Source organism: Plectropomus leopardus, chromosome 9, assembly GCF_008729295.1.
Source record: "Plectropomus leopardus isolate mb chromosome 9, YSFRI_Pleo_2.0, whole genome shotgun sequence".
NCBI lineage: Eukaryota > Metazoa > Chordata > Actinopteri > Perciformes > Serranidae > Plectropomus > Plectropomus leopardus.
Genome location: NC_056471.1, coordinates 388,587 through 404,765, shown reverse-complemented (window position 1 = coordinate 404,765; position 16,179 = coordinate 388,587). Strand labels below are relative to the sequence as shown.

Sequence of the window (16,179 nt, the reverse complement as noted above, 5' to 3'; positions counted from 1 at the left end):
GTCTAGTTGTAACAGCCGGCACCCATGCAGTCAATATGTTGCACACACTGGGGATTTTGGTGCGTTCAATGACTTTTTCTTCTCCCTCTGAGCTGCTGTAACATCCCCCTCTCCTTGTTCTGAGATATTGTACTTCACACATCAAGCACTGGGCAGACTACACTGCTACATGAAACTACACGCTAAGGTCAGGAAAACATGTAGGTTGCCTGTGCTGTAAATTTTTCCCTGATTTTGGATCATTTTCCTGCTCAAACATATCCAGTTGTGTCTGAAGCTTTTATCGGTAATATTTTACTGTATTTTATTGTATTTTACTGTACAAAAGTGCACAGTAAGTATATTCCCAAGTGAATATAGCTATATTCTGAAACAGTCATTCACTGACTGCTGTGACTGTGCAGCATGGATGTTTAAAAGGAGCTAGATCCAACTTTGTAGGTGATACCTCATGAAAGTTGCTCAGGGGAACACGAAACAAAAAATGTCTGACGTCTTAAGTCAGACACTAGAGACTTTCAAGCAGCTAACTTCTGCCAGCTGAGCCGACTACTTCCAGTTGTGACATCAAGTGAAGATTCAAAAGAGGCAAAGCCAGTCATTAATTTTGACTGTTCAGCAAAAACATGCTTAGTCTGATTCTTCCAATTGTGGAGAACATTCCTTGAACCTGCCAAAGTCTGCCAGTGCCAGTCCAAACTTTTGTTTGGACATAATTGCTTGTAGAAGACACCTATATGAAACTGGGGGGTTGGCTGTCCTACACCACAACATTTTGAGCGTCAAACCCGTAACATCCTGCATTCTGATGATTTTTTTATGCACCAATTTATGGTGTAAATGTCTTTTTTGACACCATGATGTTCTCTGTTTTTAAAGTATTCAGGGGCATTTATCCCCTACATACCCCTTGAAATCTATACCTATCCTCTCAAATTTGATTGAAATTTAACTTGTGTATATTAATTATGATAAAACCTGTCCACAGTTTTGAAGTATGTAAATTTGCCCACTGCATTTCCAAATGACCACCTGCCATCAGCCACTGTGTTTATCCACTGTGTTTGCTTTGAGATCTCATTCACAGATTTTACTTCAATTCCCACAGTTGCCATACAGAGTTTTTGTCACCATATTATAAAATCTGAAACTGACTGGGCACTGCTTGGCAAATTAAAATTAAAAAAAGGTAGTTCTCAGTTTTACCACAAACACAAGAACACAAACCCTATGCTCTTTTACCCTTCAAAACCTAAGCAAATTGGCCTGATTTCTTTAAAGATATTCAGGAGGCATTGAGCCACTTTACAAGAAATGACCCCCCAAAAAAGCCAACCACCCCCAAAAAAAAGATTACAAGAAAACTTTCTGAAAATTAGCAAAAAAAAAAAAAAAAAGTGCTACACATTACATAACATAATTTTGAATCAATAATTCAGATAATTATAAGTGTAACTTTTTAGACATTTTCATCTCATTTTCTATTATTTCTTTTATGCTTTCCACCTTTAAATAATTCCTTGCTATTTGAGAGACATCTCTTAACATGTTGCCTTGCCTTTTTCTGTGTTTTTTAAACAGGTTCTAAAGGGTTGAGCAGCTCCTAATTTAAAGATATCTCCAGATTTCTCTCCTATCTGTTAAGCTAAAATCATCTTTGGAAGGATCGTAAAATGTCTGTTCAATATTTTCCCTGTATTCATATTAAACTGTGATGTTTAATTTTTTTTCTCCTGTTTAAATTAATAGGTTATTCCAGATTGAAAAATGTATTTTCTTATATTTACAGACACATAACAGATTATGAGCTTTTATCCTCATTTGTCTGGAATGATCCAAAGTCAGATTGGTATTGGTGCTTGGCACGTTTTCATGTGACACTGCCTCTGTTGACCCACGGGGGGCAGCAAGCTCATATTCTATCTGTGTCAGTGCATTATTCCATCATTCCAATGCTTCGCCAACACTCTACCAAAAGTATCTATTTAATTGACTAAACTGATTTTAAAATCATTGCAGGAATGTTCTATGGCATAATCTTTACTATATAATTAAACTGAAGTGCAACTATCATTTTAACTATTGAAGGCTGAGAAAATGGGCTTTAATTATTTCAAGAACATAAGAAGGCAGCAATGAGCAACTTAAAAAGACATGGCAAAGAAAACAAGAAATTAATCAAAAGTTTCAAGAAATTTGCCTTAAAATAAATGAGCAAAAAATCAATCAATCAATAAATCAAAAACAAAAACAAACAAGAAAATGAGTTTAAGAAAGTGCAAAAAAAAGAAATAGAAAAAAATAATTTCAAAAAATCCCTTTTTTCTGTAACAAAATTTAACATATCAAATTTAAGATTTATAAATATAGTTTTCCAGACGTTTCCCCCAGTTTTATGATAATATTTAATAATCCTGTCCAGCTAATTTTCAGCTCATTGTCTTCACTGCTATTACATTTTTTTTTTTTTGTTGGTTTTGCAATTTGTGGGACTTTTCTTGCCCAGTTGCTGATTGCATTATCCCCAATGTATTTAAAAGAAATCAAACCAGTTTTCTCATGTTTCTAATTTTAAAGGGTTAATAATGCTCACCTTTCCCCATAAGCTCAAATATGTTAGTATCCATCTATCAACAATTTTTCTAATCTTTTACAGTGATGATAACATAATAATTTGCATTATGGTGAGACCCTTCCAAAGTTTTCCCCAGGTAACACTCTATCTATCCATCTATATTGCAGTGAACTAATTATTTTCAAATGTGAATCAGCTCAGATGGCACAAATTAAATGTATTACTTAATATCCTTGAATTTGTGTTAAATTACCTGAAGAGGCAGGGTCAGCCATATAAAACAACTCATTTTCTCTTCCTCCAGTTCTACCCTGAGTCCTTGTGTTGGATCAAATAGCCACTCTAAAAGTGACAGTCTGTGATGTCTGTGGCTCTGCATGCATCACTCTAATCCAATAAAAGAAACTGCCTCTAAATCCAAGCAGCCAGTAGCTCCTCATATCCTTACTACTTTTTTGCTATATTTTTCTTCTTTTTCAACACCATGGCCCCTTCTGCTGAAGCACGACTTTACAATAGAGAAGCAATTATCAACATTGGGAAACGTTGTGTGGATTGCAGCAGACCATGAGAGGTTTCCCACCAACAGCATAGGCCCAGCGGCCAGTCAGACCAGAGGGGAGAGACAAAACCGAAAGCGCCGGAGGAAGAGAGGGAGGAGCAACAGGATGAGCGTGACCCTACTTGGACTGAGAGCTGTTCCTCTAAAAAGCCTTCTTCTGGCTAATATCCAGTTGATGAGATGTGGATGAGATGTTATTGAGGCTCACTCAGCAATGGGAGATCAGAGATTGGTCTGCTCACATCTTCACAGAGACATAACCCCTAACATCCCGGATCAAGCTGTTGCACTGGATGGGTGGACCTTGTTCAGAACCGACAAGAATCCCACTCTACCCAATCAAAGGCCGTCTCCACATCTTGGAGGAAGGCAGCGATCAGTCATTCTCCTACTTAACACAAGTGAAGAAATTTTCTGAGATTATCACAAGGGGTCTTCCACCCTCAATACTGTATTTTAGTACTTACCATTGTCTAATAATTGTTACTTGTAGCCACACTGGCTGCAGTTCAGCTAAAGGAAAAGACTCACTTTTAATCCACAAGCACCTTCAACAGCATATAAATGAAAGTAGGATGTCCCTATAGGACGCTATAAATCTGCTAGTTTATTTCAATGATTTTTTGATTGATTTTTTGTGCAAAAATTTGTCATAAGTAGCGAAAAAAATGTTTTGTGATTTCACAATAACCTTGACCTTTAACCAAGTGGATGTTTTTGCCAAATTTAAGGAAACTCCCTCAAGGCTCAGATGAAAAGGTCACAGTGACCTTGACCTTTTAAACACAAAAATCTAACCAGTTAATTGTTAAGTCCAAGTGGACATTTGTGTCACATTTGAAGAAATTTTCTCAAGGCCCTCTTCAGATATAATATTCAGGAAAATAAGACTGATAAAATACCACAGTGACCTTGACCTTTGACCACCAAATTCTCATCATTTCATCGCTGAGTCCAAGTTAACATTTGAGCTGAGTTTGAAGAAATTCCGCAAAGGTGTTCTTGAGATATCACATTCATGAGAATGAGACTGATGTAAGGTCACACTGACCTTGACCTTTGCTCTATGATCACCAAGACTGAATCAGGTCACCACAGAGTCCAAGTGGACATTTGTGCTAAATTTTAAAGAAATTCCCTCAAGGTGTATGTACGGACGACCTACACTCATAATGTCTCTGGATGATATTATCACCAGTGTGGGGAATAGAAAAATAACCCTAACCCCATCTTCTCCAACCTTTAGTTTTCTTTGTAACATACTGAAAAATCAGACTTTTCGGAGCCAGAAAACACTCACTCTTTGGTTGTTCTTAGCGCAGCCTGAAGACACATGCAACATGTGAGAAGGGCTCCAAAAGGCAGAAAACAAAATACTGAACTTGTGATTTAAATTTTTGATTAAGTGCATAAAGTTCAAAAGCTGCTCCATATTATTAAAATGGTCTGCTGTAAAAACAAAATCCCCCTTAACAGATAAAGTGACTATAGATAACATTTGGATCTTCTAACAGTAGCTTTGCTTTCATTTGAAGTAAGTTCAGAGCATTAAAAGGCCCATAATTCAGTTCTGTCTGAGTATGAGAGGTCTGTATTTGGTAAGAAAATATCAGACAGTCCAGCTCTGTCTGTGTGAGCCAGGTTACATGAGCCCACAGAGACAGGATTAAAAATTAAGTTGTGTCTGTCCTGGTATGCAGTCAGGCCTGTTGTGGTTCCAGCAGGAGGGGGACCAGCTAGGCCACAAACACACGGTGGAAGTCAGCCATACTGGAGCCAGGGGCCCTGTCTGCTGCCAGTAGCACTGGTCACTGGCAGAAAGGCATCGCTGCTGCTTGTTTTGTGTGAGTGTGTATGACAGTGAAGTTAAACTGGAGTGGGATTTCATTTTTTAGGTTACAATCACTTGTGTGAACCAGTGGTATTCAACTTTTATCTTAAGTATTTCAATTAGGCTGTTTTATTTACTCACGTTTTATGATCCAGAGGGCATATGGTTTTTACCTGAGGTGATGACGCTTACCCCCTGTCATGTCAAGGAAACTATGTTAAGTTGTTTTTTGTCTTGTGTCTATGTTGTCTTGTGATTTCCTGTTTTATTTTGAAATCCTAACTCTCCTCTCGTTTCAGGTCACCTACTTCCTCTCTTTGTGTGTTTTCCCGCCAGTGTGACTGTCAGCCCCGCCCTGATCGTCTCCACCTTTTTCCCCTTACCTTGTGTATATATAGTCCGCGTCTCCCTTTGTCCTGTGCCAGTCCTTCTTGTCTCGCCTGCCAGTGAACCAGCGCCATATTCATGCCCAAGTCAAGTTTTGTTGTTGCTCACTCATTCGTATTGTTCAGGTTTGGAACCTATTTTTATTTGATACTTTGTTGAACTCTTGTTTTCTTGATACCTTGTCAGAGTGATTTTTTGTTGATACTTTGTTTCTTCTTCTGAGAGATTTTTGTTGTTACTTTTTCCTCTTCAAGTGATTTTGATTTTTCCATCTGCCTTGTGTAAAGACTTTACTGCTGCCTTAAAAAAATAAAGTTTATTTTGACATTTTTTGAAATCTGGTGTCATGCATTTGGATTCAGTTCCAGTTCAGTCTTTTTTTTATCTTTACATTCTTTTACTGAAAGTCCTCCTGAATCTGGCAGCCCTCAAGCGCTACAGTGCGGTGGGACTGGAAGTACTTCATTTGTCAATTTAACCCTCTCACATATTCCTACGAGTGTTACCTGTGCTCCTCCCTCCCAGATAGGTTGCATATTATTGACAGTGGATGTTTCCAGATGGCTGCTCAAAGGCGAGGAGTCACTTCTTATTTTAAATCATTTTATATTTTCTACTGCTTCTGCGGTCAAAACCACATAACCACCACAGCAGCCATGAAAGTTATAAATTATATTCTTGAAGCCTTAGATTGTATGAAATGTTGTCTTTCCCTATTTATTGATTTCTCTAAGGCCTTTGAGACTGTCGATCACAGCATCTTACTGGATCACCTTAAAGCTGGTTTTCAGACCATACTGTTGGATGGTTTTCCAACTGTCTTTCTGGTAGAACCCAGGCTGTTCACTCAGAGGGTGTAACCTCTGAGGCACTACAAATACAGAAGGGGGTACTTCAAGGTTCAGTTGTAGGACTGCCACTCTTTAGTTTATATATTAACTGTCTCAGACATAATATCCTAAATTCTTCTTTTCATTTTTATGCTGATGACACGGTCATTTACTGCTGTGGACCTACGCCTGCACAAGCTTTTGCAAAGCTTCAGCATGCATTTGATTTAGTTCAAGATCAGCTCGGTCAGCTGCAGCTTGTTCTAAATGCAGACAAAACTAAACTCATGTCAATGACAAAAAAGAGTCGTGTCTGAGAGAATTGTTACAAATGTGGGTCAAGAAATTGAGATAGTATCTTCTTTTAAATATTCAGGGTTTTTACTTGATGCCAGTTTGTCTTTCAGGGAGCACATTCAGTATGTAACTGAAAAGCTGAAAGCTTTGCTGGGATTCTTCTACAGGAATATGTCCTGTTTTTCCTTTTATGTCAAAAAGAGGCTGGTGGAGTCCTGCTTTTTACCTGTTCTTGATTATGATGATGTTTTGTACATGAATGCCTCTGCTCAGAGTCTTCATTTGTTGGACAGTGTATATCATGGTGCTCTGAGATTTATCTCTGTGGATTTCTGACTCACCATTGTACTTTATATTCTAAAGTCAAGTGCACTGCTTTAAGTTCTTGTCGGCTTGCACATTGGTAAATCTTCATTTATAAATCCATTCTGGGAAGAACTCCGGACTACCTTTCCTCTTCCTTAATCTTGAAGGATGGAATGCGCACCCTTCGTTCTTTGGACTTTGTGCAGTTTGTTATTCCCAAAGTCTGGACTGAGTTGAGAAAGAAAGCTTTCAGGTTTTCTGCTCCTTTTGCTTGGAACAATCTAGAGACTGATTTTAAACTGCAAAACCTAGTGACTTTGAACATTTTTCAATCCTCAGTGAAAAGACTTGAAGCCAGACTGTCTGTGTGCAACTGTTTTATCTGATGATTGAAGACTGCCTTGTATTTTTAATTTGTACTGTATGACTTTGTTTTTGTTGCTATAACTGTGTGTTGCTGCTCTTGGCCAGGTCTCCCTTGAAAAAGAGATCTCTGATCTCAGTGGGATTAACTTGGTTAAATAAAGACTAACTTAAAAAAAAGAAAAAAAAAACTAGACTTATAGATTTGAAGCATTTTTCACTGCATTTTGCCATCACCATTTTCCATCACACTGATTCTAGAGCTGAACAGTGGTGATGGATTTTTTTTTCTTAAATGTGGCCAGACTGGGGCATACAGGATATTCTGTGTACATAGTGTACACTCTTCTGTAGTAGCCAGCATTGCAGTTTCCTGTTAGGTGACGGAGAACATTTTTCTTATGCTGCATTCAGATGCCTTTTACAAGTATTTACATTTTTGAATTCTCAGCAAATTGGTGCAATTTCTTTCAAAAACATGGGAAAAAAGGCAACTAGCAACTTGGTAAGAAATGTTTCACAAACTGCTAGAAATCAGTAGATTTAGTAAATTATGTTTAAAAGCTGAGTGAAAACATCTAGGGAAAAAAGGGAAAAGCTAGGAAAATTAAATTATCATAATGAGATATTTAAAGTTATGTTAGAGAATTATTCTATTTTTCAAGGGCTTTTGTCGGGTCATTTCCTTCTTTTTTAACTTTCCTTTTAATTTTCAGGTAAATTTTTTGTACTTTTTACAAATTTCTTGCAATTTTGGTGGGTTGTCTCTTCTTTCATTGCTCATTGTTTTCTTTCAATGTTTTTAAAAAAATTAAGCCAATCTTCACAGGTTTCAAAGGGTCAAGCTAACTTACAGGGCCTCAGAAGGCTCAAGACTATGGTTTAAGTGAAATAAAAACTGAATAAAGAATTGTATATTCAATTAGGATTTATTATTATTATTATTGTTATTATTTTACAAATATCATCTCAAACACATATTTCCTTGTCGGTGCTAAGCTTTTATCTCCCATCTTTCCCATCTCAAGTGAATAATTCAGTGGCAGCATTTCTGCACTCACCTCTCTCACAACTTGGCAGGTCACCGCTCCAGGTGAGGTCCCACTGGCACATGAGCAGCTCGGCGCCCACCACCTGATAACCAGGGTAACACTGGTAGGTCACCACGGTGCCCTGCACCAGCTCAGGGTGAGACGTACTCTTCCAGCCATTAGAGATCTCTGGAAGCTCAGGGCAGGTGTCATTACGAGCTACTTCTGCAGGTGTGGGGGGGTGGGGGGGGATTGGAGAGAGCAAGGCAGACAGGAAGTTAGGAAATTAATATAAGGTTTGATAAATATAAGCATTTAAAGGTTAAGGACATAAAGATACCAGTGTCAGTCAGTCAGTCTGCCCAACACTCTGATTCGCAGTAAGAAATCTTGTCCTGCTGAATAATATGTCAGAATAATTTCTGGGTATTCTTTGTCCCCTGAGGATGAGTCTTGATATCATTTTTTAAAAAAATATTTTCTGACCTTTGTTCACTAAAATGCTAAATGTAAGTGTCACACTCCAATGAAATTAATTTGGCACTTTCCTGCTTCTCAGATGATCAGCCTTTTCCATTCTGACCTCCTCAATCCCACCGACACGCCTTCCGGTAAGGAAGCAGGGTCTGGGGACTCGGGGGTGGGCCATTCCATTTCTGGGGCTGAGGTTGCTGAGGTGGTCAAAAAGCTCCTCAGTGGCAGGGCCCAGGGGGTGGATGAGGTCCGCCCGGAGTTCCTTAGGGCCTTGGATGTTGTGGGGCTGTTGTGGTTGACACATACCTGCAACATTGTGTAGACATAGGGGGCAGTACCTCTGGACTGGCTGACCGGGGTGGTGATCCCTCTTTTTAAGAAGGGGGACCGAAAGGTGTGTTCCAACTACAGGGGGATCACACTCCTCAGGCTCCCTGGTTAGGTCTAATCAGGGGTACTATAGAGGAGGGTACGCCGAACAGTCGAACCCCGGATTCAGGAGGAGCAATGTGGTTTCGTGGAACTGTGGACCAGCTGTGGACCCTTGGAAGGGTCCTTGAGGGTGCATGGGAGTTTGCCCAACCAGTCCACATGTGCTTTGTGGACTCGGAGAAGACATTCGACTGTGTCCCTCGTGGAGACCGGTGAGGACTGGACTCCACCAGGGCTGCCCTTTGTCAATGATTCTGTTCATAACTTTTATGGACAGAATTTCTAGGCGCAGCCAGGGTGTTGAGGGGGTGTTTGGTGAGCTCAGGATTGGGTCCCTGCTTTTTGCAGATGATGTGCTGGACGAAGCAGAGAGGGAAGAGGGAAGTCTGGGCTTCCCTGCTTAGGCTACTGCCCCCGCGACCCGACTCTGGATAAGCGGAAGAAAATGGATGGATGGATGGAGATATATACTGTCCAGTTGGTTTTACAGATTATTTAAGTCAACTTGTTCTTCTAAATATAAGTTTGTTTTTTGACATAATCCATTCATATCCTTAATAATGTCTTGTTTTTGTTTTTCAGCTTGAGAGATGTATTTACGTATTTTGATGGCAACTTCTTTAATTTTAGATTTAAACCACTCCCATTCACTCAAGGGTGACTTTTCTAATTGATTAATTTCACTTAATACATCTTCGGTTTCACTGCAAAACTCCTCATTGTCTAGAAGGCTACTATTAAACTTCTATAAGTTTGGGATAGGTTTAACCCCACCTAGTAGAAAAGAAATTGAAACAGCACAGTGGTCAGTTAGGGGTGTTGCTGATATTTCACATTTAAGGACCTTATTTATCAGAGAGATGTAGAGATGAACCAAAAGTCTAATCTTGAGCACTGACAATTGTTAGCCAAATTATACCATCTGAATTGTTTGGTATTTGGCTTTCTCATTCTCCAACAATCAATTAAATTTCCTTAAGTGATAAATCCATTTACAATTTCCTCATAAAAGTGACTTTGCCCTCTTGGAGGAAGACAATCCGTGAGTATCCTGATGACGATTTCTCTTGTGTTTTCTTCATCCTTTTCTGGTAGACCAGTCAGCCTCAGGTTCCATATCCTTTTGTATCGAGCCTGTTCCTCCGTTGCGTTTTTAAGCGTGCTGTTTTCTCTTTAGAGCTCGTCAATCTTTTTCTTGAGCAGAAGAATTTCTTGTTTGTTTTCTCTTTGGCCGTAGCATTAGCGTCAATGCATTTGTCAAATCTTTTTAACAGTTCAGTCTGTTCATCCACTTTCCCAGTCAGAGCCTGAACAGCATGGAAAATAGCAGCGCTGATATTTCCATTATCCTTACGGTTGTCCTTCCCCTTCATTCTCTTGGGGTTTGGGATTTTAATTGGTGTATGAGTCGGGTTAATCTTACTTTCTTTGGAAGAAATCTCATCCACCTTGATGTCTTCGATGTCACTCTCTTCACAAGCCTCGTGGAGAGCACTTAAGTTGTAGTCATGGTCTGACATATTGTCATCCACGTCATCTAAAAAATGTCAAAAAACTTAAAAATGGTATATTTTCAGAAGAATTGTCAGTGAAAATAGTGTGTAGAGTTAAATCCTAATGGAGATTATGGGTTGCTTTGTATAAATTCACTATTTTGGAACACAACAATACTTTTTTAACAGCGCCTGCAAAAAGCTGCTTCTCACTCCGTCATCTTGGATCCTCTTTTTCTCTTTAGGTGTGCCCCCCCCCTTAGGGTCAAACTTATGTGCTCGCATCTTCCACCAGATAAAAGGCATACTTGATTGACCAAACCATCTGGCAATTTTAAGTGTATGCACTGTCCTCACTGTAGAAATGTTGTGCAGACAAAAGAGTTTACTGATGTTCGTACAGACAGGACTTATAAACAGGTTGATTTAATTAATTGTAATACAACTTTTGTTATATACTGCCTTAGCTGCTCATGTTTAGAAGGTTTTTTCTATGTAGGCCCTACTGAAAGACGTCTTGAGAATCACCTTGCAGAGCACAAATGCTCTCAGGACTAACAAGTGTGATTACCCCATGGCTAGACATTTTCGTGAACACACCTGTGGTCAGAGGGTGGAACAGAATACAAAAACTTAATCAAAGGGAGGCTTTTTGGATCCATCAGCTGACTGCTTGTAGTTATCCTGGTCTTAATGAAGATATTGATTTTTCCTGTTTCCTGTATTTTGCCTATAGACAGCTGGTGGTTTTATGGATGTACGGTCAGTTTGATATGTGTAAGTATGTGTATGTACATATACTGTATATATATATAGATATAGACATATATGTTTTTTGTATGTGTATGTGTGTATATATTCTTATATGTACAATATTTATTGTATGTATTTATTTTTTCATATATGAGAGTCATCTCATTTCATGTTCCTTTTTTGTCATTACGTTTCTTTGTTCATTCAGCTTTTAACTGTCTATCATATGACTACGTGATCATTTGTTACTGGGTCCTGCTGCTATATAGGCTGGGCAACATCCACAATGCATATGTTTTTGAAGCCCCGATGAAGGCCGATGTTTGGTCAAAACATGTTGGCTTTTTTAATGATTAAGCCACTATAATTAAGGATTTTTAATGTAAATCTATTACCTCTCTGGCAGGGAAGGAACTGGTGTGGCAGGTTGAGCGGTACCAACTAGATATAGTTGGGGTCACCTCCACACACAGCACTGGCTCAGGAACCATACCCCTGGAGAGGGACTGGACTCTCCCTTTTTTTTCAGAGTTGACTAGGGTGAACGGTCGGGTGTGGGGATACTCATGAGTCCACGGCTTAGCGCTGCTACGTTGGAGTTTACCCCAGGGAATAAGAGAGGTGCGCAGAGATGAGGTCTCTGACTGTCGTGTGTGCGTATGCAACCAACGTCAGTTCGGCCTTCTTGGAGTCTCTGAACCCTCAGGTGGACAATGACGGAGAAACCTGGAGGAGCTTGATTTGGAGGAACGGCCTGCCCAATCTGAACTTGAGTAGTGTTTTGTTATTTGGCTTCTGTACCAGTCATGGATTGTCCATAACAAACACCATGTTTGAGCATAGCGATGTTCATAAGTGTACCTGGTACTAGAGCTCCCTAGGCCAAAGATCGCTGATCGATTTTGTAGTCACGTCATCTGATCTGCAGCCGTATGTCTTGGACACTTGGGTGAAGAGAGGGACGTAGCTGTCAACTGATCACCACCTGGTGATGAGTTGGTTCAGGTGGCGGGGAAGGCTGCTGGACAGACTTGGTAAAACCAAGCGTGTAGTGAGGCTGAACTGGGAAGGTCTGGCGGAGGCCCCTGTCCACGAGATCTTTAACTCACGCCTCCGGAGTTATTTTTCATGCATCACGGGGAAGGAAGGAACTCCTGAACCCTGCCTTCATGTCCTCCATGGAGGAGGCAGAGTCTGAAGACTCGGGGGAACCTTCATCCATATCTCTGGCAGAGGTCAGTGAGGTAATCAAAAAGCTTCTTGGTTGCAAGGTGCCTGGTGTGGATGAGCTTTACCCCGGGGATACTGAAGGCTCTGGACACTGTAGGGTTGTTTTGGCTGACACGCCTATTCAGTTTCGCCTGGCGGTCGGGTACGGTCCTTGTGGAGTGGCAGACTGGGATGGTGGTCCCCATTTTCAAATAAGGGGACCGGAGGATGTGCTTCAATTATCAGGGCATCACACTACTTAGCCTCCCAGGGAAAGTCTACTCCAGGGTGCTGGAAAGGAGGCTCTGTCCGACTGTCAAACTTCGGATTTCGGAGGTACAATGCGGGTTCCGTTTGGGCCGTGGAACAGTGGATCAGCTCTTCACTCTAGTGAGGCTGCTGGAGGGGTTGTGGGAGTTTGCTTATCTGGTCTACATATGCTTTGTGGACTTGGGGAAGGCCTACAGCCACATCCCTCAGGGAGTCCTGTGGGAGTATGCGGTGCCGGGGTCGCTTCTGCAAGCCATCCAGTCCCTGTATAACCAAAGTGAGAGCTGTGTCTGCATACTGGACGTGAAGTCAAACACGTTCCCAGTTGATGTTGGCCTCCGCCAGGGTTGTCCCTTGTCTCTGATCCTGTTTGTAATTTTCACGGACAGGATCTCAAGGTGTAGCTGGGGGGAGGAAGAGGTCCAGTTTGAGGACATCAGAATTGCTTTTTGCAGATGATGTGGTTCTGTTGGCTCCATCACACCATGACCTCCAGCATGCACTGGGGCAGTTTGCAGCCGAGTGTGAACCAGTCAGGATGAGATACAGCACCTTCCAATCTGAGGCCATGGTTCTCTGTGGGGAAAACTGTGGACTGTTCCCTCTGGGTGGGGAGTGAGTTGCTGCCCCAAGTGAAGGAGTTCAAGTATCTCAGGGTCTTGTTCACGAGTGAGGGTAGAATGGAGCATGAGATGGACAGACGGGTTGGTGCAGCATCTGCAGTGATGCAGGAGTTTTATCGGACTGTCATGGTAAAGAGGGAGCTGAGTGGGAAGGTAAAGCTTTCGATTTACCAGTCCATATATGTTCCAGTCCTCACCTATAGTCATGAGCTCTGGGTAGTGACCGAAAGAAGGAGATCGTGGATACAAGCGGCTGAGATGAGATTTCTCTGGATGGTGGCTGGGCTCAGTCTTAGAGATACGGTTGAGGAGATTAGACATCCAGGAGGAGCTTGGAGTAGAGCCACTGCTCCTTTGCGTTGAAAGGGGCCAGTGTTTCGGGCATCGGATGAAGATGCTTCCTGGGCGCCTCTCGCTCCAGGTGTTCCAGGCACGTCCTACTGGTAGGAGGCCCCAGGGCAGACCTAGAACACACTTGAGGGATTACATATCTCGTCTGGCCTGGGAACGCTATGGGGTCCCCCAGGAGATTACTTTTAAGTAAATCAATGAAGACATAGCTTCATTTTGCCAAGATATAAATCGTTGATTTAGTAACTACAATGTTAATTAGGTTAATTCTTTCTAGTGGCCTACATACATTTCCAAAGATAAAAGTATGTCATGATCTGTCCTGAGATAGAAGAAGGCTTGGTAGAGGAACAGCTCCTGGTCCAAGTCAGGCCAGCCTCACCGTTATCTTCTCCCTCTCTTCGTCTGGTGCTTTTGGTTTTGTTTCTCCCCTCTGGTCTGATTTGCCATTGGGCACAGGCCGCCGGTGGAGATCCTCTTGCGGTCTGCTGCACTCAGTCCAAGCCCCAAACAACTTCTCCCGATGCTGACAAGTGCCACTCTATCATAGAAAAGTTGTGCCTCAGCAGAGGTGACCATAGTATCAAGAAAATAGAAAAATATAGTGAAAAAGTAGCAAGGACTTGCGGAGCTGCCGGCTGCTGAATCTACATGCACTGGTACTGACAGCAGGGTTTTCCCCATTGTTTCTTTTTCTCTCTCTTTTTTTTTTTTTTTACTATTTCCCCGCCATTGGCGAGATTTTCCGTCAATCGTTGTTTTCACTGTAGTGTAGAGGACACTGTTATGGATGTTATGCAATTAAACAACATTTCTACGTCCAAAAACAAACAAACAAACAAGACGATCTGAGGTCCCAGCGCAATGGGAGGAAAGGACTACTAATATGCTAACTTAATCGCTATTTAGCGGTTTTTGGGACCCTTTCAGTGGCATTATTTAAAAAAAAAAGAACGCAATAGGAGAAATATTTAGCAACTTATTTAGATCATCAGGGAAGGAGGAGGAAATATGCTGTCATTTGTAACCTTGCTCGCTGCTCTCAGGTGAACAGCTGAACAATGCTGTAAGCCGCCGCCGCTACCCCCTCTCTCCTTCTGCTCCGTGTGTGTGTGATGGTGACAGGCAGGACGAGAGGACATACTGCTCGCGCTGTGAATTTAGGTGTAGTGAGTCTTCAGCCAAGTTATGTTATAAGAATAAACTGATATCTGATGTTTGATTCCTTACAACTCCCAACAAGCACAACAATATGTGATAAATAGCCAGGGTTCGCAGCAAAGCCGATACTTAGGGACTGTTCTGTCGCTATGGTGCTTCCTAACATGGGGGATGTTCTCACTCTATAGTTCCACTGAAAGGTTTTTTTTTTTTTTTTATGAAAACGCAAATTCAGATGTTGATAAAAAAGGAATGGAAGAAGCTAGAATTAAATGGTTTTTTTTGTGTATGAAAGCTGAAGATCTATTCTTTATCTTGATGCATTCATTGTTTTTATATTCGAACATGAAATATTCTGGCAGTCACAACAGTCTACTATCTATTTGTATTTGTCAGTGTTTTATCTACCAAGCACCAAGCAGCCATAGGCATTTGGTTGTATTAAAGCTTTTATATTTTGATTGAGTGATGCAATTTACAATTACTCTGATTTGACAGATTGTCAGAGCATTTAATTTGAAAACTGAATTAGAAAAATTCAGAAAAATCAGAACTGTTCTTGTTTTTGTTGTGTTAACTGTAGTAATGTCAGTTATATTTGGTTAGGTCAGAGCTATAATGTTACATTCATTTGTACTCACAACATCTCAGCCTGTCATACCCTTAGGTAATGAAAAACAAACAAAAACAAATTATCCATCACTAACTAAAAGATGATGAAAATGTCAAATTTTTGTCAACTAAAACCAAACTAAAATAATGGAGAATAAAAATGGCTTAAATGTGAGTAAAACTAATAAGCATTTTCATCTCGAGACTCGGACTAAATCTGCAATAGTTGCCAATGTGAACACTGCGCAGAGGTCCACTGTAAAGCAACAATATGTGACAAACTGGCATGAGAATGTATTGGATGCCTTGATGGGGCATTTTTTTTCGACAATTTCCAGCTATTCCAATGAGCTGTGGTTAGGGCTAACTGTAACCTGCCGGGCCTGTTGGCTTTGCTCTCCTCATTTGCAGCCACACAGCAGCAGGTTCAGACCCTCTACTCAGCAGTCTACATGGACAAACATACCACAGGGATTGCACTTGGGCACTAGGAGAGCAACATTCTCTGACAATTTCCCATGTTTCTGTCTGGTGTTTACATTCTATCGATGAGATTCATAAAGAAATGTAATAAAAGCTTTCCCCTCTTTAATCCTCTTTGTCCATCATCTGTATTCCA

At 40.8% G+C, this 16,179-nt stretch overlaps 1 protein-coding gene across 1 annotated transcript in view; it reads right to left on the bottom strand.

Annotated features, from left to right (window-relative positions):
- The window catches only part of LOC121948427 (seizure protein 6 homolog), a 29,678-nt gene extending 17,122 nt beyond the window's left edge, over positions 1-12,556 (bottom strand). The window contains exons 1-4 of the mRNA XM_042493826.1: positions 12,472-12,556; positions 10,443-10,625; positions 8,780-8,962; positions 8,213-8,407 (exon numbers count right to left, since the gene is read on the bottom strand). Of these exons, the coding sequence (XP_042349760.1) occupies positions 8,213-8,407; positions 8,780-8,962; positions 10,443-10,625; positions 12,472-12,556 (646 nt within the window). The remainder of the gene's footprint in view (positions 1-8,212; positions 8,408-8,779; positions 8,963-10,442; positions 10,626-12,471) is intronic.
- Between the last annotated feature and the right edge of the window lie 3,623 nt (positions 12,557-16,179).